Source organism: Phoenix dactylifera, chromosome 15, assembly GCF_051530095.1.
Source record: "Phoenix dactylifera cultivar Ajwa chromosome 15, Ajwa_hap1_PhDact_Kaust_v1.1, whole genome shotgun sequence".
Classification (NCBI taxonomy): Eukaryota; Viridiplantae; Streptophyta; class Magnoliopsida; order Arecales; family Arecaceae; genus Phoenix; species Phoenix dactylifera.
Window position 1 is genome coordinate 12,633,612 of NC_143204.1, and position 23,591 is coordinate 12,657,202.

The following is a 23,591-nucleotide window of genomic DNA, read 5'->3' on the forward strand; positions in this document are numbered from 1 at the left end:
ATATATTTTAAATTTCTTTTACAATGAATATATATATATATTTTATATTTCGTACAAATTTTTTTAGATTATTATCTATCTTATATTTACATCCAGTAATAAACTTAAAGTAAATAATTCAATATTTCTTGCAAAATTGATAATTAAGTGATTTTTTTTGCAAAATTTATATCATCCTGTCATAATAATCATAAGAAAATGATATAGTCATTATTTGACTTCTATTTATAAACAAAACTAATTAAATTTTTTGGGCCGTTACCTTTGTGCAAAAAAAACGGCCGTTACCTAGCCGAGACTAATGATATCAGAAGTACTTGTTTAACGCACCCCACCTGGAAATCATTGAAAAAAATAAAATAAAAAGCGCGCCCTCTGAGAAAGCCTGTCTGTTCTTTTACTGGAGAGAGAGAGAGGGCCAAACTCTCTGATTGATTAAGAGAGAGAGAGGGAGAGATTTCTTCTTCTCCCTGCCCCAAATCTTTCTCAGAGATCTCTCTGCCCACCTCTCTTTCCTCGCATTCTTTTCTTCTTTTCTCTTTTATGTTGCTGCTAGATTAATAATTGGAGTTGGGAGAAAAGGGTTGGTGGTGGTGCTCGCTGGTGCTGGAATGGCGGCTCTGCATGGGGGTGGAGGTCGGATTCTGAGACGCTGAGTTGGACTTCTTCCCAAGCGGGTAAGTGGTTCCTTTGTCCTCATTTGATGGCTCTCTCTTTTTCAGATTTTCGTTTTCTTTTTGGATTTTTTTCGTTTATTTGTTTTGCTTCTTTTTGGCCCGCCCGGAATGTTCTAAATGTGGGAATAAATTTATTGACAGGTATAGGGTTCAAATCGAGCTTAACTTTTTGGTTATATTTTTGTTTTTTTTGTTTGTCATCTTGATTTGTCGACATTCCTCGAATTATTGTGGGGAAATAGCAGAAAGTGAGATCTTTCTCTAATTCTACAAAAATGTACATAAATTTCTTCTTCACAGATTTGTTTTTCTTTGATTTGGTTTTTTTCTTTTGCTTTGTTTTTTTCTAAGAATTGGTCTGCCCTTTTTCTTGAAAATGTACTTCGATTACCCACTTCTGAGATGTGGGTTTTGACTTTTTTAATTGCTCTAGCCTGTGGGCGTTCCAAAACAATGAAAAAAAAAACTGCTTTTTGTTTATTTTTACCCCTCTGGATATGCTTCGTTTGTAATATCTTCGGGTGATGACTGGTCGCCAGATACTTTTCATTATGAGTCAAGTTCAACAATTCTCAAATTGGCATTAGTTTGATTAATGTGTGTAATTGCAATCTCATGATGGGTTTATGGATGCATTTAAGACTGAGAAATATGATTGAAGTACCTTCAATTGGTCTAGCATGTTATTTTTCATATTTATTTTGGCACGTTTGATGTTGCCAGCTATTTCAATATCAGGCTTTCATGGATCTCACATTGGTGCTGTTTCTTATGTTTTTTTCTGCTGTTCTGTGGTGGATTTGTTTTGTTTTTAATGCTGTTTATCATCATCATGCTCATTCATCTAAATATTACTCTATGCATTCTAATGGGAAATATTCCCAAAATTTCTTGTTAAAATTATATGTTCACAGATAAAAGATGGTTTAGTTGAGAAATTGTGAGCTCGCTCACTTGTTCTTTTTGGAAATTAAGGATCTGATGCGATATCATATCTTCTTTCACTCCTAAATTTCTTGTCTGTCTTCCTCTGCTGTCCCTCAAAGTGATTTTGTTAGCTTAGTTGTGTATGCTGAAAGGGTGTTGCACATTGATTATTTTTGTTCTTCACTTCAAGGACCATGAAGTTCGGCTCAAAGAAGGGGTGGAAAACCCTTATGCCTCTTCGCCTGCATAGGAAATCTGCTACCCGTTTCTGTATGTTTCCCAAGGTCCGCTCTGCCAGCCAAACACCAGGAAATGCACCGGTTTATCTGAATGTGTATGATTTGACGCCCATGAATGGCTATGTTTATTGGGCAGGCCTTGGGATTTATCACACTGGCGTTGAAGGTATAATTGGCTTAACCTCTTATGTCGAAGATTTATGCGTAGTATAAATATATAAATAGCTTTCTCTTTGAGTGAGTTGTTTGGTGAAGATTTTCAAATGAGACAAAAGCTTTATGACTTTGTTCAACCATATTGTACATTACGTGCGTCTGCTTAAAATGTTTTGTCAGCCTACTGTATATAAACCTTGAATCTAAATTATGACAGATGCTTAGCAGCAATACTTTTATTCTGATTAAGTGTTTAAGCTTTTTAATTGATGCCATTAACTTTCTTCATGTAAGCTGACATAATTTTGTGCAGCCACAAGTTAGATTTATCAGACTCTTCTAACTTCTAAGACTATTTTTTTCCTTTGATCAGTAGGAAATCTATTCTTGGTTACAGGAAAGCCATGGTGAGCACAGAAAAAAAATATTAACTATGGAAAATGGGCAAAGAAAATTAGTGATTAGTTATTCAAACAAGTAAGTCATGGAAAATTATAAAATAAAGGTGTTTATAGGTGTATCATAATTGATAAGTCCATTAGATATAACAACCTAGTCCTTGACATAAAACTGCAGCTATGTTGTCACCTTGCAAAACGTGCCATTAGTACCAAGAAATTCTTAATGCTAGAAATCTGTTTATTAACCAGATGTATTTATATTATAATATTATCATGTGAAAATTTTTGTTTGCCATTACATGGTTATGCATGGCTGTGGACTTTGTTGAAATGTCATGTACATCAAAGGAACTTTGATCTATATTTCATGATTCAGGGATTATGGATGACACTTCTTAGTCATATTCATGAATTATGTTATGATACTTCAAGACTATTCGTTGAGACAAACATCAAACACTTTTTTTATTCATCACTTACGTATAGCAATGGATGAGAGAATAATATTGGACGCCCCATAAGAAATCTTTCAATCATCAACAGAAATTCATTCACTAAGCTAAGGAATATCATTGTATTTGGAGGAAGGGAAACAACCCATCAGCAAAAACACAGTGCTTGATGGATAATGACCTGTAGTTGATAACAAGGATTTGAAAGACTGTAGTTTGTATCTCAGATACAAAAAGATAAGTAACAATATGATCCAAGGTCTGTGGAACCGTTTTGAACCGTCCAGTTCGGGGTGTCTCGGGCCATACCAGCGGCGCACCGGGATGGTTTCGACATTAAAACCGAGACGCCGTTGTCGGAGGGGGAGGAGGAGAAGAAAAAAGAGGAAGAGAGAGAGTGGGGAAGGGAGGGAGAGGGAGGGGAAGGAAGAGAGGCCGGCTGACGGAGGCCGGGGAGGCTCCGTGCGGAGGAGGCGGAGGTTGGGGAGATGCAGAGGCGGGGGGACTTCAACTTAAAAAATGCAAAAATAAAAAGGTCTCCTTCGGGCCTCTATTTCGAAAAAAACAGGGGACTAGAGGCGGAGCCCCGCCTTTGCATCTCCTCGGCTCCAGCCGGCCTCTCTCTTCCTTCCTCTTCCTCTCCCTCCCTTTCCCGTTCTCTCTCTTTTTCTTTCTCATTCTCCCTCTCCCTCGTCTCTTCTACTGTGTCGGTACGGGGCCGATCCGGTATGGCGTAGGCCCGTACCGATTTGTCCTGCCCGGTGCTTGGTATCAGTTCCGCCGACGTTGATATGATCCATTATCACCAAGCAATTATAAAAGTGGGAGCATGGTATGCTGAATTAGCCTGTAAAAATGGTTCCGGCCCTTTTCACGCAGCGTACTAGGGTGAACCGAACCGGTACCGCATTGTATCGGTGCCAATTGGACCGGTTCGCACCGGTACGCGCGTGGCAGCGCGCAAGCACGTGGGGAAGAAGAGGAAGAAAAGGAAAGAAAAAGAAGAAGAGAAAGATGAGAAAAAGGGAGGCTGGGCCTCGGGCCTACCCCCTCCCGAGCACCCCGACGAGGATCACCCCCCTCCCAAGAGCTCTGTTCGCTCTTCCTTGCTCGTGGAAGAAGGGGGAAGGAGAGGAGAAGAGAGGAGAGAGGAGAAGAAAGGAGAAGCTTCGAGAAGAAGAAGGAAGAAGAGAAGAAAAAGAAAAAGAAAAGAAAAAGGAAGGCGGCAGCGTGCGGAAAAACTCGCCCGCGCATGGCGAAACGTGTAGGGAAGCGCGCATGCGTGTGAGGCATCGTGCAGGGAAGCGCCCCCGAGTGCTGGGCAGCGCGCCCCGCGCTTTGGGCAGCACACCCCTCACTTTGGGCAGTGTGTGAGGGGAAACGTGCGGCGAAGCACTCCCGTGCATGCGGCCTCGCCCGTGGAAGCACGTGGAAGTACGTCCTGCACGGAATAGCTCCCTGCTGGCGCTGGGAACTGCACGGGCGCGCGCTTCTGTGGCAGACCGGATCGGTACCAGTTTGGTACACTCGAACCGGTACTGACTTAGTCCAGATCGCCACCGGTACGCCGATCGAAACTGGTTTGCCGTACCTTGAGTGGGAGCATGTGCTAGCAAGGCACACTGTTCTTATGTATGGTAATTTGTAAGAATCTTGTTGCTTGTCATTTTCTCGCAAAAGATGATAAGTTTGGAGAGGTCAATGCTAAATTTTAGTTAAGGTGTAGAGGAACAAAGAGCTTCCTTCTGGGGTCTTGACTTGAGAAGCTGCATAATCTTGTGTAGCTTATCTAGTATTAGTAAACCCAGCAAGTTCTGAAATTTTGTTAACTTACTTAACTCTCATTTTTTTTATCCTGAGCTGGTAGACCGATATCCCTTGCTGAAATCTCTTGAAGACCAGTCATAAACAAAACATGATTTCTTGACATGACTTGGGTCACATTGACATGACTTACAGTCATAAACAAACCCCAAGTTCTGAAATCTCTTGCACAATCCTGAATGGCTTGGGACACATTGACATGACTGAGAAAACTTACATTTACATTGGTTGGGGTTTCTTGTTGTATGAAGGACTGTAGAGTTAATCGATAAAAGTAAATCACTGTTTGTACAATACTGAAAATTATTTGTCTATATTATTTGGTTGGATAGGTAAGTCATTTTAACCTGGGTTAGGCTTCATTGAATGCTAACATTCTTAGGTCCATTTTGTATTCATAAATGGTTGTGAGCATGCTTCTGTCTCATCATAGATGATCCATATTTTTGCCTCAAGTTAGAATTTGAGTGTAAATTTGAACCACCCACAGAAATCATGTGGACATGTCAAGTATTATCAACTTGAGGGTTTGTGCTGGTATTTGGGGCCATCAATACATTTCAGCTCATATTGAGGGCATGGGTAACATGAATAGGAAACAAATGTCCCTTGACTCCTAATGATGAATTTTGGTTCCTGTAAGGCTCATAATAGCCTACCAATTATCACACAGCCCTAAGAACTTGTGAGCCATATGAAGCCCATATATATAAATTAAAAGCTTTAAGGACTTTTTTTATTAAATTTTGTGTCAAATAAAGCCCAGAACAATGAATAGTAATGCTTGTAGGGCCTTCTCAGCCAACTATACTCCCCACAACCTACAATAGAGCTCAGAAACCTTTAGAAACCCTTGCACCTTATAGTCCCAATAATGTAACAACTCTGGCTCATTGCAAAACTCTGTGTCATGCCTCGAACCCGCCACCTGGGTTGGCCTCGTGATACGGCTGCCTACTCCCTAAGGTAGAGCCCTAGAGAATATGCCAGGCCTGTAAAACTTATTACATCCGCAATATCCATGAACAAAAATGATCTCGTTTCATAACAAGTAACAAACTTGTACAAAATTATCAGTTTCATTCATCCAATCAGAAACAAGGATGCTCTATCTATTTATCCCTTCTACAGATGATCTCAACCATAGCCAAGTACTACACAACCTACAACTTCGAAAAAAATTTCATATAAGAAAATGAGCTTTTCCAGCCCAGTTAGAATCGCAAATCGCTACACCATAAGTAATAGAAAAATAATCAAATGAACAATACCCGATAAAATATATACCATATCAATACTCGGAAAGCTCATACAAATAACATGCACAAAAGCCCTCATTATCATCTTATCAAAGAAGCATATATATACATACATACATACATACATACATATATATATATATATATATATATATATATATATATCAAATTTAACCAATTGTTCAAATAACAGTTTTTTGTGTCATGTCATCCATTTCTTATTAACTTGATTTTCAGATTTTATAGCAATATTTTTCGGGCTTTGGACTAACCAAGATCATGACCTAGTCCAAGACTGACAAAATTTTACGCATAAGCCCGTGGAGGCTATCCCACGCGTAAGCTCATGGAGGCTATCCCATGTATAAGCTCATGGACGCTATCCCACGCATAAGTCCATGGAGGCTATCCCATACATAAGCCCATGGAGGCTATCCCATGCGTAAGTCCATGGAGGCTATCTCACGAATAAGCCCGTCAGGGCCATGCATGTGTACCGGGAGGCCAACTCAGCTGCTGACTGGGTGGTCTCCTACGCGGCGCATCACTCGAATTTTTTTTTTTTTTTGGGTGAACCAGGTAGATTTTCCTTCTTGCTTAGTTTGCTTCTGTCTTCTGATTTTCTTGGCTATACTCATATACGTTTGGTGTGAGGAGCCGGTGTACCAAAAAAAAAAAAAGTGACACGAGCTTGTTTATTTTTCATGCTTCATCCAAGTTATGAAAGTATTATATTTGTGCAAAATATAAACCATTTATTTTCATAATGTAGATTTTCAATGCATAACCTTAAAAATAAACTTTTCAAGAAAATACACCTAGTGTAGTTTCTCAACACAATTTTTAAGCACTAGCACATAATGCCTTGTTTTCAATGTAATGTATCCGTCAAACCTTCGAACACCATTTTCAACCTGCTGGTAGTGTAGAGGTAACTTACAAAATTAGTGGACCACTTATGTAGATCCTTCCGAACAAGGTGCAAAGTGTACACTCTATCATAACCCCAGAAACATGACACAATATTCATTTAGAGTCATGGGGCAACTCAAAAGCTTGAACTTAGGTCTAAAACCTAAATTTCCCCTACTAAAGAATGCATTAACCTTTCTTTCATGTCTAAACCATAATTCCTATATAATTTAGAAGCTTACTACAACCTAGGGATCAAATTCACAAGAGCAATCACCAAATGGCGGCCTAGGTGATGGAAAATGGTAGCCTAGGCTGAAATCTAAATCTTGCTAAAACTCCTATTAGACTAAAATGCTGAACTGGCCCATACTGGCTGGTTCAACCCATATCAAACCGGTCCGGTCTCTGACCGGGTCGGTTCGGGCACAAAAAACGGTTCCGATACAAGGGCGAACCGGACACTTGGTACTAGTTTAGCTATCTTTGCATTAGACACAAGGGAAACCCCTAAATATATTTGAGTAGTAAAACAATTTCAATTATGATATTTCTGAAGTAATAACTGCAATAGATATGAAATTGAAACGTCTTGGATCTATCCCTAAAGAATTTCTAACATACTTATGCCCTATGCCACGTGCATACGAGATTTCTCTATTTAAGCATACGAAATCCTAAAAGTGCAGAGTTAGGTATTAAACATGGTCACCCGATGATTCAAGCCTTTTATCCTAAGCCCTTGCCTCCAATCCATAAGAACAAGAGAATAGAGATCAGATAAACAAGGCGAAAGGAAAGAGAGAGAGCATAGTGGAGAACTTACCTTAGAGAAGATGCAACAAAGGGGAAGAGATTAGTGAGAACAGAGCAGCATGAGAGGGGGAGAGAGTGAGAGAGAGAAAAAATGAGAGAGAGAGAGTGAGGTCATGTGTAGGAGTGAGAGAGGCAAGAGAGGGGTGGCATGCAGAAGGAAGTGAGAGGGTGAGAAAACATGATAGAAAGAGATGCTAGAGGAGATGGGAATGAGAAGAGAGAGGCGTGTGTCCTTGGGATTGGTGGAGTCCAAGGTTAAGGTCTTGGTGAGATACAGAGAGAGAGAAAGGTGCTAAAGGGATAGGGGTATAGAGTAAGAGGAAGAGAGAAGAGGGTGTGTAGTTATTACATGAGGAAGGAGAGGAGGAGGTGGCACCGAGGTTACATAGGGTGAGAAAGGCGAAGGGGCGCAGAGGTTACATGAGGGCCGCCGCCGGGGGTGGGTGGGGGGTGGGGGGTGGGTGGGTGGGTCTCGACTTCGGGTTGGACTTGGCACCTTTTTAAGTTTAGGGTATTGCAGTCATATGAGACATCTATTCAAAGTACCAAAACAAGATATTATAGAGGTTAGAAGATGGAAGCTTGAATGAATTACTATTTGCAACTAATTGGGGATTCTAGGTCTGTATAGCTTTCAGGAGCTCTACAGCCATTCTCTCCCATCAGTTGAAGTGCATGGGCCAGCCAACTAGCAAGGTGTGCCTTTTGCTGGGAGGACAAAGCGTAGGGCTTTCGTATGATCCAATAAGTTATTTAATTATTACGTTGTTTTCATAATTGATAGTTATTCTGTTGTTTTTACAATTGACCCAATATCATTGTATCTATAAAATTTTGGAGTCCTGTTTATGTAGAGGATAATTTTGAATTTGAAATATTATCAGGATTTCTTTTAAGATGGTCTTTGAAGCTGACTGAATTTTTTTTAGTAGTTGTGAGTTGACAAGGAGTTCTCTTTAAGTTGTCAAGTTCAATTTATTTTCTTTAATGTAAAGTTGTATGAGGAATTCTTGCAAGAGTTTGGTGTTAATTGGGATTTATATTGTACCAAGTGCTAAGGTTAGTTTTGGTAAACCTTTAGAGCATGGTATGCTGAACCGGCCCGTACCGGCCGGTTCAGCATGTATCAGACAGGTCCGGTTCAAGCGTGAAAAACTGTTCGGGCCAAGAGAGGCCGGAACCGATCGGTACGGTCGCATACCGGTGCGAACCATTCGCACCGGTACGAATCTGGTACCGTATTGTACCGATGCAAATCCGACCGGTTCGCACTGGTACGCGCGTTGGAAAGTTTATTACCTTTTTTGTATAAAAAACGGATCACACAACTGAAATTATTATAAGCAAGTAAAAAAAGACAGAAGCTTTATGTTTTTAGAGTGGACTTCTTCCCAATTCTTATAGTAATTTTTCATTTATATGAAAGTTCATATTGGCAGATGATTCAGCCTTCAACAGATTGTAAAGTACGGACTGCATGTAAGTGCCTGTGTGACATTTCTGAATACATAGATTTAGACATATTTCTTTTTTCATTATATCAAAAGAGAAAATAGCAGCTGCAACAAAAGCAACATGAATACCCAAGGAAATAATCGCAAATGGGAAGTAACCATTATATAAAAGAATTCTAAAACTGAAAAAAAATAGCAGATAAACTCTGTCCTTGATTTCCAAACAAGGATGGCCTACTGCCCCACTAGTGAAGGGCAAGACAGATGCACAGCAAGCAAACATGTGATCCATTCCATCATATGCTTCAGATATGTTGAATACATCTAGGGTCTGTTTGTTTCAATGTCAGCAGGAATTAATAGATATAGGTTTCTTGGAAATAGTCCAAAATGCTTAGCCCTTGGATTCTTATTGTAATAGAAGTTGGTTTCAAGCAAACATGTGATTTTTAGCAGACGAAGCAAAAAATATATATGGGACAAATTAAATGCTAATCTCTTGGAATCTTGTCTTGATATTAAAATAAATCATGAATGCAGAAATGTTGTAAATTCTTTCAACATTTTACATACAAAAGATGGATGTATTTCATGACTTTGATCTTCTGTTATGATTGCACTTTAATACTAATTGGATTAAATAACGAAAATCATGATAATCTGAAAAAAGGTGGTTGCGTATATTACTTAAAATTCATTAATGTAATATATTCATATCTTAGAAATTTGTGCCTAACAATATGATTAACTTCATTTTTATCAGGCAATGAATATTCTACTTTTTTAATGCTTTATCTTCATGCTTGCAGTTCATGGTGTGGAATATGCATTTGGGGCACATGACTATCCAACAAGTGGGGTCTTTGAGGTTGAGCCTCGGCAATGTCCAGGCTTCAGGTTTAGAAAATCGATATTCATGGGTACAACCTGCTTAGACCCAATGCAGGTTAGAGAGTTTATGGAGCTTCATTCTGTAAACTACAATGGAAATACATATCATTTGATTGTGAAGAACTGCAACCATTTTTGCAAGGATATTTGTTATAAGCTGACTGGCAACAGAATTCCAAAATGGGTGAACAGACTTGCCAGGATAGGTATGATTCTATTTATTTACATCATGCACTATATAGTTTAGGATAATTATGAATATGTTCTGATAAATCATGAGCTACATTTAGTATTAGTAGTTCTACATGTCAGATATGCCTCTTGTCTATCTGGAATTATTGTTGGTTGCTTCATGACTATCTAGTGATGCCACTCTCTCGAAGAACAGAGCTACCTTATGGATATATTTGTACAGCCCTTATCAATGCATTTGTCTTGTACACTCAATTCCTGTTAATGGAATGTTGTTGCAGGGCTTATTGTTCATTGTTTAACCTACAGCTTGCTATGACTGTTCACTGTTAATGGTGTTTTTCTTTCTTTTTTTTTCTGTAGGGGGTGGTGGGGTGCAACGATATTGGTTCTCCCTCATCATTCGGTATTACTGAACTTTTAAAACACATACAAAGTCTTTTCTCAAGAACCTTACTAATATAACAGCCAACTGCCTGCCTTCCTTCAGGAGATCAAGCACTCATCCAAGTTCTTAATCTTCTCATATAAAAGATCTGTGGATGATTAGTCACCTTATCTTTTAATTCTTCTTCACTTGTTTGGCTGAGAAGGGAAGATTTTGATAAATGTTTATTGTCCAAGTTCATTAGAGAAGATACTGAGGTCCTTGTTTCAGTTTTGCCCAAACAGCTTCGCTGTTTTGTGGAGTCTTTGTTTAGGACTTATGACTTGCTTATCTACTTAGTACTAAGTAACTCATAAGAACCCCATGCAGCTGACTTACTAGATATAGTTGTTAATTTTTCATAAAACAAAATGGCTATCCATCTGTAAATCTGCTGTTCACCTTACCACAGCCAACCAACCTTCTAGGTGCAACAGTTATTGCATGTTTATACTGTTAAAATGGCTTCCAGAAATTACCAAAATATAAAGCTATTTTTTGTGCAGAATATATGTTTGGGCTGGATTTCAGTTCTTATCAGCTAGGCTAAAACTGAAGGTCTTTGAAGATCAGCTTGTGAATGATAGCATTATATATCTAACTTCTCTAGATAACACAAAACATTTTCAAGCTTTTGAGATCATATTTTGCTGGTACTTTGAAGATGGCAAATATTTTCATATGGTGGGAAGGGAGATCTGGTTTTTAAGTCTAAATGTCCAGCATTTTCAACCTTACATAAGTTGTAGCTGATATTGGTACATAGCTTCAAAGGCTCAACCTCATGGCCGAACCATTTAGTCTTGCTTGGAGGCTGGCTCTTCTAGTCAATTCGACAAGACTCAATCCTTCCGTGTCTTGTTTTCTTCTCAATGATATAGTCCGGTCGCCTTTTCTAACCTCGATCTATTTTGCTTTCGGGCCTTCGCGAACCACTTGTCCCACTTCTGCAATTGGACTCCATGGTTGGGCTACTCCTTTCCATCCTTGTTTACAACGACAATAGCAACTCTCTCACCTTCTCGATCTTGGTTGATCGATTGGTGGACCCAAGGGACGAGAGCTTGGCCTCTCATGAGGGGTATCGACTTCTTTGCTTGGGCAATAGAAGCAGTGATTATAAATTTCTTTCTGTTATTTACAAATTGATACTTTCTCTGCTGCTTGTAGAATATAGCATCTCGATCTTAAGGGTATGGGTTCCCAAGGATGATATGGCAAATATCCAGAGGAACTACTTCACATGTTAGTATGTCAATGTATTTTTAGTTATTGCGAATTTGAAGGTACGCTGCTTAGCAATCTTCAACTCGATGCCTATTTGAATCCAACCAAGAGGATAGGGATATGGATAAGGCTTGGTCTGTAATTCTAGCTTCTGAACCAAACTTCCGGAGATGAGGTTCTTTTGGCTTTTAGGATCTACAGTCGCCTTGATTCTTTGCTTCACTTGAATCTTCAAGTGGAAGAGTACCTCTCAAGCCTCCAAGTCTGCCTCAGTTGCTATCTCGGTTTTCTCGCCATTAAGCTCAGTTTTGAATATGCTTGCTCAAACTTGAGCAACTTAACCTCAGTTATATTAAGGACTGCTTTCCCTTTTTTCTTAGGATCCTCATCCTTCGTTTTTTTCCTTGGCTGCAACTCAAGCGGAGCTTCCAACACTTCTTGGTGTGTCCAACAATCCTATAATGGTTGCAATAATTTTTCCAAGTTGTATTGACTCGCTTCTTGGTTTGCTCCCTTTCTTGACCTAATTTTCTGCAAATTTTCTTGAACTTCTCGCCTTTCTTGCCTTTCCTAGGCTGATTCTTCTCGATCCCCATGGTCTTTATGCTAGCTTCATTGATGTCTTCAACTTTGAAGAGTTTTAGCTCCTTTCGGATACTCTCGTGGAGACCTTCAACATACTTCATGAGGACCATATGATCATTGATGGAGATTCAAGTAAGATGGCTTGCTTGGAAATTGATGGCGTTGCCCTAGATAGGTTGACCATATTTTTGTCATAGGTTCTGCTACTTGATCACTAATCCTTCTTGTGGCTAATTGGGTAGAATTATTTCTTGATTAGGCCCTTGAATTTGCTCCACATCAAATTAGAGATGTTTTTGTTATATAAATTTCATAAGGTAAGAACATGGATGGAAAGATTGACACCGGTGAAAGTTACCTTTTGGACACTTCCATATTCATAAATGTGAAGTGGGTCCCAATTATCTATCCTCTCTGCATTGACATTCCCATCGTATATAAGAATCTAGACTCGAGCTTCAACTTTGAAAAGCTAAAGAGGGGGATTCTGAGAGCCAATAGGTTGCTCTCCTCCTTATCAGATGGTCGATCCTTGTCTCTAGATGCGAAAGATAGTTTTGCTGCAGGAGTTTTTAGTGTTTGTGTTGAAGTTATCGTCAATTGAGATATGATCTCGATAAGTTGGGCAATCTTCTTCAATTATATGAGACATTCCTTCATCTTGTCATCTATCGGGGTAGAACTAGCAATCAAATTTGTTTGTCCTTCGATGTATTTCAAGTACTGATAGCTCTTCTCCTGTTTACTTATATTGCTCGCATGTATGGACTATAAATTATGGCCCTCCACAGATGTAGAGGACCGAGTTCTAATACCAACTTGGTCCAATTAGAGAGAAGGAAGAATGTCCTTAACTAGAACCACTCAAAAAGATTTAGAAAAAGGTAGAACGATGGAGAAAGTAGGGTCTAGGTTCTTTTTTTATTTATTGATGAATCAAAATTAAGGTACATATAGTGTCCGCCGAGCCGACCAAACTGGTGTACCGGTGGGCTCTGGTATCGATTCGGTACCGGTGCCGAACTGGAACCCAAAAAAAAAAACGGCGACGCGCGTGCATGCCCACATTTTAGCCATTGTGGCATTAAATGCCCCACACGGCCTCGCGTGGGTTCGCGCTCGCGTGCGGTGCCGCATGGGCTCGCTGCTTTGTGCGAGTCCCCGCACGCGGGTGAGCGATTCCTGTGCGTGGAATCGCGTGGGATCGAGATTCGGAATCGCGCGCGGGCCAGTGATTCCCCACTCGCAAGCACGCGGGCGTGCAGCCCTGCGTGCAGAAAGATTTTTTTTTTTTTTTTATTCCTTCCCTTCTTCCTCTTCTTTCTTCCCCTCTCTCCTCCTCTCTTTTTCTCTATTTCCCCCTTCTCCTGCGAGCAAGGAAGGAATCGTTAGGAGGGCCGCGCGCGCGTCGGGGTGCTCGGGAGGGGGTCGGCCTGAGGTACGTCGAACCACCTTCTTCTTCTCTTCTTCTCCTCTTCCTCTTCTTTCTTCCTCTTTCTTCCTCTTCTCCTCTCTCTTCTTTCTTCTTCTCCGCTCGGTTCCGGCCCTGAACCATTTTATGTAGCTGTACCGTACCGGTGCGTGTCGGTACCGGTACAGTATATGCTGAACCGATCGGTACGGACCGGTTCAGCAGACCTTGGGTACATAGCTTCTATCTTTGTTAGTGAAGTCTGCCCTTGCACTATTTAAATCAAATTCCTCTTCTAATTCGAACAGAACTATGTTTCCTAAAATAGATATGACTAGTGGACTACGAGAAAGCTAAAATCCTACAAGAAGTAGATCTTGACTTCTACATCAACTCTGCTTTTAGTCGCTCTACCTTATTCTTCCTGGCTTAGAAGATACATATGATCAAAATCTTTTCTGAAAAGAATTTTTGATTTGATAGGCCCATTTTGGGGCCTAAACGATATAACTTGGGCTTGATTGCTAGCTACATTGTACGCTTTACATGGTGGCGCCACGCCATTAAGCTCGAAATGTTACGCAATTTGAAAAAAAAAAGATCATTTCAATTGAGTGTCATGTAACCAAGTTATAGCTTCCGAAAGTTTAGCTCGCAATTCAGTTTTCCAATGTAGTGGATCTATCCAGTACTATTCGGTAGTGGCCAAAGTGGACCATATTGAGTTTGGTGATCCTCCTAAATCACAGAGGCTGATAAGAAAACTTATCTATTTTATCGTTATTCATCCCAATTTTACCATTGATATGAATATAGTGATCTGTTCTAAAATGCTTCTAGGAACCTCCATGGAAGTTGTGTTATGAGGTTCGTCAAAAGTAGTCTAGGCATCTGTTTCATGTTGAAGAGAAATTGTCACCATAAAATTGTGAGATGTTTTGATGCAGGCTAGGTTAGTTCGCCCACAAATAGACATATACGGAACCCTTGTCACTTCTAGAAATATCAAACAAGATCACATACTGAAGTAGAATAGAGGACTATGTGCAAGCTGAAGTGGCTGAGACATTCATACATTACTAGGGCTTTTATAGGGAGGAAAGAATAAAAATGTTTTCGATTATCAAGTAGCAATTATTATATCAAGTAATTCTTTGATAATTGGATGGACATGGAAGTTGATTGTCATTTAATTCACAATGTTATATTACATAAGAAGAGTATATCAACTCAACTCAACTAAGTCTTAATCCTAAACTAATTAGGGTTGACTATGTCAGTCCATCCATTCCGTTCAGTTTAAGGCCATAATTTCTGAAATATATTGAGATATCATGTCCTTTCTTACTACTTTACCGCATATAATTTTCAGTCTTCCTTTACCCCTCTTCATTCCTTCGACATTTATTAAATCACTTCTTCATACTGATGCATCGATTCCTCAGCCTACATTCTATATGCCTAGACTATATAAGTCGTCATTCTCTCGATTAGTCTTAAACTTGTGCTTTCTTATTTTTTAATATTTTCATTTCCTTCAACTTACTAGGTATCTATGATTACATAATATCCTAGGTGCACTTTTTCATTTGATCCATCTAGTTTTAATCCTATAGATAACATCGACTTCCATTTTCTTTTTGTATGAATGATCGATTCTAAATATAAAAAACAATCACTCTTAGAAATTTCATAGTCCTCATTTTTCACTCTACCTTCATATCTATTTTTGCACTTGCTAAAACTTCATTCATGTATACCATCTTAGTTGTATTTAACCTAAAATTTTGGATTCTAATGCATTTCTTTATAATTCTAAGTTACAATTAACCTTGACTTTAATTTCATTCTCTAAGACTTTATCATCTATAAATAGCATGCACTAAGGAATACCGTTTTGAATACGCTTAGCAAGCTCATCTATAACTAGCACAAAAAGGTAAGGATTTAGAGCAAATCCTTGATGCAATCTATTGTGATTGGAAATTCATTAGTATTATGATCAATAGTTCTCACACTAATAGTGACACAGGACTGAGGGGGAAGGAGAGGGAAAAAGAGGAAGATGAAGAGGAGGGAAGGTAACAAAAGGAGGAGAAGAAGAGAGGGAGAGGAGGAATTAGAGAGAGAGAGAGAGGCAACTCAATATTCTCAAATCTCAATAATGCAGAACTAGGGTTCTTAATTACATATCAGTGGGTATTTATGGACCTAAAATCCTAATAAGAGGCCGAATAGAAATCATAATATATATAGAAATAAAAAGTACTGAATTCCTCACAAAACTCTAATCCTAATAAAAATAGAATTCCTAATAAAAATAAAGTTTTCTAATTTCTATATTTGCACCTAACAGTAGTGCACTTAGATCTCTTATCAAACGATTTTTTTGTCATACTCCCTCGGTGGGAAAGAACTCGACTTTGGTGAATTTGACTGCAAGTACTACTTGAAAGGCTCTAAATCTAAGGCGCGAAATTCATCCTCTGTAATTCAAGAAGCATCAAATGAAGGACATCTTTCCATTGAACAAGCTAACAATAGAAGCCACCATCAGAAGAAGTAACAATCTCATCATCCAAGGCCGCTTTAGTCTCATCTCTTTGTTGAGGAAAATATGACATCTTAGGAATTGGAGTAGTACCTGTAGGTTCACTAGATGACAGGAAGCTCAAAGGCGCTTCTATAAGGTAATAAATCCTCTACAATGAAAATAGGACTAATATTCATATGATCAGCAAATCAAGCAGATATGCATTATTTCCAAGTTTTCTAATAATGGGGAATGGATCAATCGCTCAAGCATATAGTTTCTTGAAGGAATTTTTATGCAATCGTTATGGACGAATGCAAACTGTGACATTACCCCCGCCTTAAACTCCTTAGCCTTATGATGTACATCAGTAGCAAGTTTATAATCTGCATTACTCATTGCAATTTTGACCTAATCTTTGTATACAAATCATGCATGTGTTGGGCAAATGTCTTGCAAGTTTAGAAACATGGTATTGGGTGGCAAAGGACAAGATCAACAGGACTACAGGGTTGATATCCATGGACACTCAAATAGGCTCTTACCCATAGACCTATGAACAGAGTTATTATAAGCGAACTCAACAGTAGGTAAAACACACCTCACAACATCATAATAGTGGTCAATTACCTCTAAATTATCCTTAAACTCTTTCTTATCTCTAAAATATTCTACAGGATCCACTACTTTGTCCTTAATCTTTTGCGAATCCTTAGACTCTTGCTCAAAGGTTAAAGCTCGCTGAGAACAATGTGCAATTATGTGACCCCTATATGACAGTGATGACACTGCACCGAAGTATCACTAAAATGAGGATCATGGTCTGTTGAACCGGCCCATACCGTCCGATTCAGCATGTATCGTACCGGTACCGACCCCCACCGGTACAGTACAGCCACATAAAACGGTTCAGGGCCGGAACCGAGCAGGGAAGAAGAAAGAAGAGAAAGAGGGGAAGAGGAAGAAATAAGAAGACGAAGAAGAGAAAGAGGAGAAGAAGAAGACGGTTCGATGTACCTCGGGCCGACCCCCTCCCGAGCACCCCGACGCGCGCGCGGCCCTCCCAACGGTTCCTTCCTTGCTTGCGGGAGAAGGGGGGAAAGAGAGAAGAGAGGAGAGAGGGGAAGAAAGAAGAGGAAAGGGTTCGGAAAGGAGGAATATGGGAAGGAAATAAAAAAGAAAAGAAAAAAATATTTCCGCGCGCGCGGCCGCACGCCCGCGAGTAGGGAATCGCTCGTCCCGCGCGCGATTCCACGCGCAGGAATCTCGATCCCGTGCGGTTCCCCGCGCTCGCACGGTTTCCCCGCGCCCGTGCAAGGGGACTCGTGCGGGGTAGCGAGCCCACGCGGCACCCTTTTTTTTGGTTCCGATTCGGCACCGGTTCCAACCAATACTGAACTGGTACTGAACCGGTACCGGAGCCCACCGGTCAGCTCGGCGGATACTGATGAGGATCAATGATAGAACCATTAGGATGAGTAATAGACCGAGGTTTTCTATTCCTAGCAGTACTATCTGTATAAGCTGTTTGGGAGACAGGTCTAGACTAGGTAGCAGTTCTCAACTGGGAAATAGGATTAGACTAATGAGAGTCATTCACCTGAGAAGAGAACCTACAGTAAGGAGTCTTAAAATATCTCTCTATTGCGACAGCTTTTTGAAATGCCTACTCCGAAGAACCATGTGCATACAACTCTACTTCTCTTTTTATATCTCCCCTAAGCCCTAATTGTATGGAATGGATCTTCCTATATCTTAGTCCTAAGCATAAGCTCATCAATCTCTTCACATACTTGGACACAGTTGAGGTTTGCGTGTGGTTCAAAAATTGATCAAACAACTGATTCCTATAGTAAGAAGGTAGGTACTTCTCCATTAACTTTTGTCACATGACTGCCCATTGGGTGATAAGCGGTTCACCTAGATGTTGAAGATTTTGCTGGACACCTTGCCAATATTTCCTTGTAGTTCCTGCTAACTTTATCATAGCAAAATGAACTCACTCTATCAGTCATATCATACCAATTAAAGTAATTCTCAAGCTCATTCAACCAATCTAAGATGATGTCAGGGTCTAATTTACCATCATAAGATTACACATCTACCTTAACCAACCTGACATTAGTGTCATCTTGATCATATCTATGAGGTGGAGGAGAATGCCTGTTGATCCTATAAGGATATCTATCATGCTGATCAACTAGCCTATGACGAACTTCACTTGGATGACCATGAGTTGGTTGCCTATGATCTTGTCTTAGCTGATGCCTAGGAATCTGTTGTTCCTCTATAAACTCATCCTCATGTACACCCTAGACTCCATATTGTAACAAGGATCCCTAGGTAAAACTCGAGCATGTCTTGGAGCATATATGGCTTGAGCTGCCTGTTGACTCAATTGCTCATATTGTTGACTTATAAATGCTTGAGGGTCAAATGGTGGTGTAGAAGAGGAGGGAACGGGATTTGTAGTAGTTTGGTAGATTGTGGATAGGTGGTCATTCTGTTTGTTCCTGGTCATAGTTCGATGCACTCAAGTATATAGGGCAATGAAAGTATACAAAGACTAAAAATTCTAATAAGTAATTAGGATTCCTAAACTACTACAATGCACACACGTAAATCTAATAAGCCTAATACAGATGATATGCCAAAGTTCAGAACTAGGATGGATGCAACAAGAAGAAAGGCTAGATGCAAGAATATAGTTTTTTTTTATGGAAGAAAGGGATAAAATCAAACATGGATTACGACAATTTACTAGTTATCTAATTATATAAATATCAATCAAGCTTTCAAGGGGAAAGATGTTACGTCGCTAAGAGTACTTTAAACCACTACTTCACCTTCTGGTGAAGAAGACTTATTGTAGAGTCAGGATTCCAATTCCTAATGAGAAGGTGAAGAGTTGACAATCCTGGGACTTTAGCAAAAACATACATCAAAAACGGAATCAACATGTCGAAATTAGCCAGGACAGGTTCTTGATGCTAGTGTGGCAGGTGATGTGGCGAAACCGCTGATGTGATGCTGATGCGGCTGATGACATCAATAGGCTACATGGCTATGATGATGTATCAAGTTTGGTTGATTGGGTGCTGACGTATATTGTTGATTGGTTGATGATGTGGTAGAAGCGATGATGCGGCAAAAGTGATGTGGCAAAAATAAATCGAGTTGGTGGGTCGGATGTAAATCATACTTGGATCCGCCTGGAGCTATTAAATAGGTCGGATCTTGATTTAGATCCAGATCCGCATGGGCTTTCTTCCTCGCGAGGGCTTCAAGCCTGCAACCCTAATCGTGGGGCGGCACTGGAATCTGACCTTCCGACGAGGGAGGTCGAGAGGCGAGAAAATGGGTGAAGGCCGATGGCGACTTGGCCGTGGCGGTGGTGGAATCTGACCTTCCACGAGGGAGGTCGAGAGGTGAGAAAACGGGCGAAGGCCGATGGCGACTCAGCCACGGCGGTGCGATGGAGTCGAGGAGGTGGGTGGATCGCGTTGGAGATGCCATGAACGAGGTTGACTTGTGGCAGGAAGCCTCCTTACAAATGATCTCATCCGCTGAAGCAACGGAGAAGGAGATCCAATGCCAAGGCAAAGGAGTTGGAGGCAGCAATAGCCAGTGCAGGTGGATGATGGCAGACTTGAGAAATATGGAGGAGCAAAGGGGTGGGTTCCGAAAATCCGGGAATGGGGGAGCCAATGATGAGAACTTCCGCCGAAGGGCGGAGTCAAGCCTGGGGAATAGGAGCGGCTGAAGGATGGAGATTGGTGCTTTGGATGGGTGCGGTGGTTGCAAATGGATGAACAAGGATTTGGGCAATTTCTTTTTTTCTTTTCTTGGTGATGGTGTGGTGAACAAGCACGAATCTTGAGGTGATGCTGATGGAGCAGCAATGATGCTATGACAACGTTGGTGGATCGAGGGTATAATACCAAACTAACGCAAGACAGGAAAAAGAAGAGGGAAGGAAATAGTGGAAGAAGGAGAAGAAGAGAGGGGAAGGAGAGGAAGAATCAGAGGAAGAGGCAACTCAATATTTTCAAATCTCAATAATGCAGAACTTGGATTCTCAATTACACATCAGTGGGTAATTATAGATCCAAAATATTAACAAAAGTCTGAATAGAAATCCTAATAAGTATAGAAATAAAAAATATTGAAGTCCTTACAAAACTCTAGTCCTAATAAAAATAGAATTCCTCATAAAAATAAAATTCTCTAATTTCGATATTAGCACCTAACAGTAGTGTGCTTAGATCTCTTATCGGATGTCCTCCGTCAAATAGCTGTTCTATTATACGTCTTTAATCATATTAATATATCTAACAAAATCTTCTTTCTTTTTCTAACACCCACCATATGCAAAATTTGAAAATAAATCAAAAAATTATCTTTGCCAAGGTACCTGATTGATTGGTTTGCATATCAGTGTTACCAAGCTAGTCATGGATACATTCCTGCTCTATTCTTGGAAGCAGCATTGAAGGCTTACTATTTTGATCATGTGTTATTGATTTAGATTAATACATGCACAAACACTGAACTTTACCCTTATATAGACTGTGATCCATTCTTTGTATAAAGTAACATTTGCTAAAGCTTGGCTGCATCTACTAAGGATATTCTTTCAATAACTACTAAGGTATTTTGTAATTAGATATAAAGAGGAGAATTTGCCCAATGAATCCAGCTGACATCTGCAAATTTTCCTCCTCTCTTCTCCTGTATCCTTCACTGAAATCTTTTAATCATAATACCCTTTCGGCTTCCTCTGATAGGTTAAGGACAAATATCTATGGTCTTCAAGACTCTATTCACAGGTTAAACATTGGAACATGCATTTGGATCTAGCTTTGTTTGTGGCCTAAAGATTCTGGATCTGAAAATCTCTCAAAAGTTGGATTCTTTCTGACATCATCCACTGCATAAGAATCTTCTTGAATGACTTGCAAAATGAAGTATCTGGGAAAGCATTCTCAGCAACTTCAAGTCATTGATCAAGATATGATTTCTTGGATATCCTTAAAATTCAGACACGTTATGTAGATATTTGACATATTTCCTTGGTCATTTTTGGAGAACTCACAACGTGTTGCTTTAATTGTTTAATCAAGGAAGAATACCTATTGCACTGGTAGTGTGTGAGCTGGACAGACCAATCAATGTAACACATCTTGTTCTAGATATAATCATAATCCAAAGATTAGATATGGGTCAACAGGCTTCTTAGAGATGATTGAAATGATGGAGATAGGATGTGTGCTTAATCTGATGCAATCTCTTTGTCAAGTCTCCAGAATTTGCCAAAAATTTCCACCTGGATTTGTGGGTTTCATCATGCCCTTTGGTTCTAAATAGACTTTCAGTTATCATATTGGATAAGGAGCTTTGCTATAGCTTCAAAGACGTGGTGATTACACATTACCCTAGTCATCTTTTCACTTTGTCTAAGTAGCTTTTCTCAATAACAGGATTCATGGTTGTAAAGCATATGAATAACAATTGGCTGCATCTTGGTCAGACTAATCTAGGAACTTTAATCATGTAATTTCTGCCTATAAGTTGATAAATAATCAAAGTGTGCAACCACAGCTTTTCTTGCATAGTCTTAGTTTTCTACTGCTTGTGATGCGTGACCACTAAGGAGCATATCAATCATGTCTCCACAATGTTTTTATTAGCATTTCTATTGATCTTGGTCCCTTTCATTCATTTATAAAGTTCCTTAACATATCAATATAGTTATGATTTTTTTTTCTGCAGGAGCCCTCTGCAACTGCTTATTGCCTGAGACCCTTAAGATTTCTGCTGTTCATCATGATCCAGATTCCCAAGCTGAGGATGGCGAGAAAAGGAGGTTGAGAAGTGCCTTCAGTTGCCTATCTTCAATCTCTATGCGTCAGAGGCAGTTGTCAGCATCCTCTCTTTTCTTGCCCTCTCCCCTAAAAGGGTGCCTTCCACCATGGGAGTTAAAAAGGTCTGGTGCCATCCTGTTGAAGGAGAGGTAACAGATGTTATGTGTTGTTGATTACATTCCAAAAGAACCAGCTGATTTATCAGAGATCTTTTTCCACCAGGAAAGCATTTGATCAGTTTTTGAGCTCTGGTATGAAATGATGGCAATGTAAAACAAGATACAAGCTTTTCAGGAAAAATTGCCACAGGGAAAAGCATGGCAAAATGTTGTTTGATGCTAAGTGAAGGGAAAGTGTATAAGTCTTTGTATGGTTTTGTTTAGGCTGGCATACTAAGTGGTGACTGTCTTATGTGGCTCTGTATCTGTCTGATGATTTTAAACTCTAGCAATGCTGTCATTTTGTCATGGCAGTGATGGTATCCCATGTCGAAATGACTGCTGTTCTCATTTCCTTGAAATACTAATGCTTGATGAGCTTTCTTGTGTTGTACTTCTGTAGCTCTGTGTTCTATTTATCTATTTGGCTCTTTGAGAACCTCTATGTAGGTGCATATCAGGGATAGGATCCAACTGTATGGTAAGAACTACCGTTCACAACTTTTTTTTGGGATTCTGTTGTTTGATGACTTTGTAATCACAATCCATGCATCCTTGCTGACAGTGAACACATTCATGTCATGATTAAGGTTTGTCGTATCGGTCAGTACTATAACGTACTAGAGGTATGATACCCATGCGAGTACCAAATCAGTATATAGTTTTGAACTAAATTGATGTTTGATATATCTCGTTGTTTTGTATTGTACTGTATACTGATATGGTAATAGGATGGTATTGTTATGGGATCTCCGGTATCAGGACGGTAAACTTTGCTCGAGATTTTAACTTGGTTTTATCTCTAGGGAGTAAGTTAAAGATTTCTCGTTTGAGCTTATTATATTGGGCAGAGCTCGATCAGGGTGAGCCACATGAGAGGTGGTATGAATGGGCAGAGAGTTTTCCCTAGAAGCAGAAAGAGGCATGGGTCTCAATCCTTCCAGAAGAATAGTTTAAAAATAAAACAAGGCAGTTGCACTTGGTTGTGGAGTTAGTGTACTCCCAAGCATTGCCATATATTGTTAGTGGTTCCTTTTTTAGGTGGCCTTTCAGGTGCTGCATGCCAAATTGTGTTTATGCATTGTGCATGCACTTGACTTGTGAGAGAGAAAATGGGGGCAAACAAAGCACAGTGATGTGAGCTGTCTTGCCCAAAGAGGGGGTTGGATATGGTGAATTTAGTAGT

General features: G+C 39.8%; 1 protein-coding gene across 5 annotated transcripts; it reads left to right on the plus strand.

Moving 5' to 3' along the window:
- Positions 1-361: 361 nt before the first annotated feature.
- Positions 362-22,799, plus strand: LOC120113221 (deSI-like protein At4g17486). Of its 5 annotated transcripts, none has more exons than XM_088711366.1 (6): positions 362-677; positions 1,795-2,009; positions 9,927-10,063; positions 10,151-10,214; positions 10,564-10,606; positions 22,156-22,332. In XM_088711366.1, exons 2-6 carry the CDS (start codon positions 1,799-1,801, stop codon positions 22,181-22,183), a joined length of 483 nt encoding a protein of 160 aa, XP_088567492.1. In that variant the 5' UTR covers positions 362-677; positions 1,795-1,798; the 3' UTR covers positions 22,184-22,332. The 5 variants fall into 5 exon arrangements, with proteins under 5 accessions (XP_088567492.1, XP_088567490.1, XP_088567491.1 ...); XM_088711364.1 differs by lacking the exon at positions 10,564-10,606 and adding an exon at positions 22,470-22,799 and having other exon boundaries at positions 363-677; positions 22,156-22,396; XM_088711365.1 differs by having other exon boundaries at positions 363-677; positions 9,927-10,214.
- Positions 22,800-23,591: the final 792 nt, after the last annotated feature.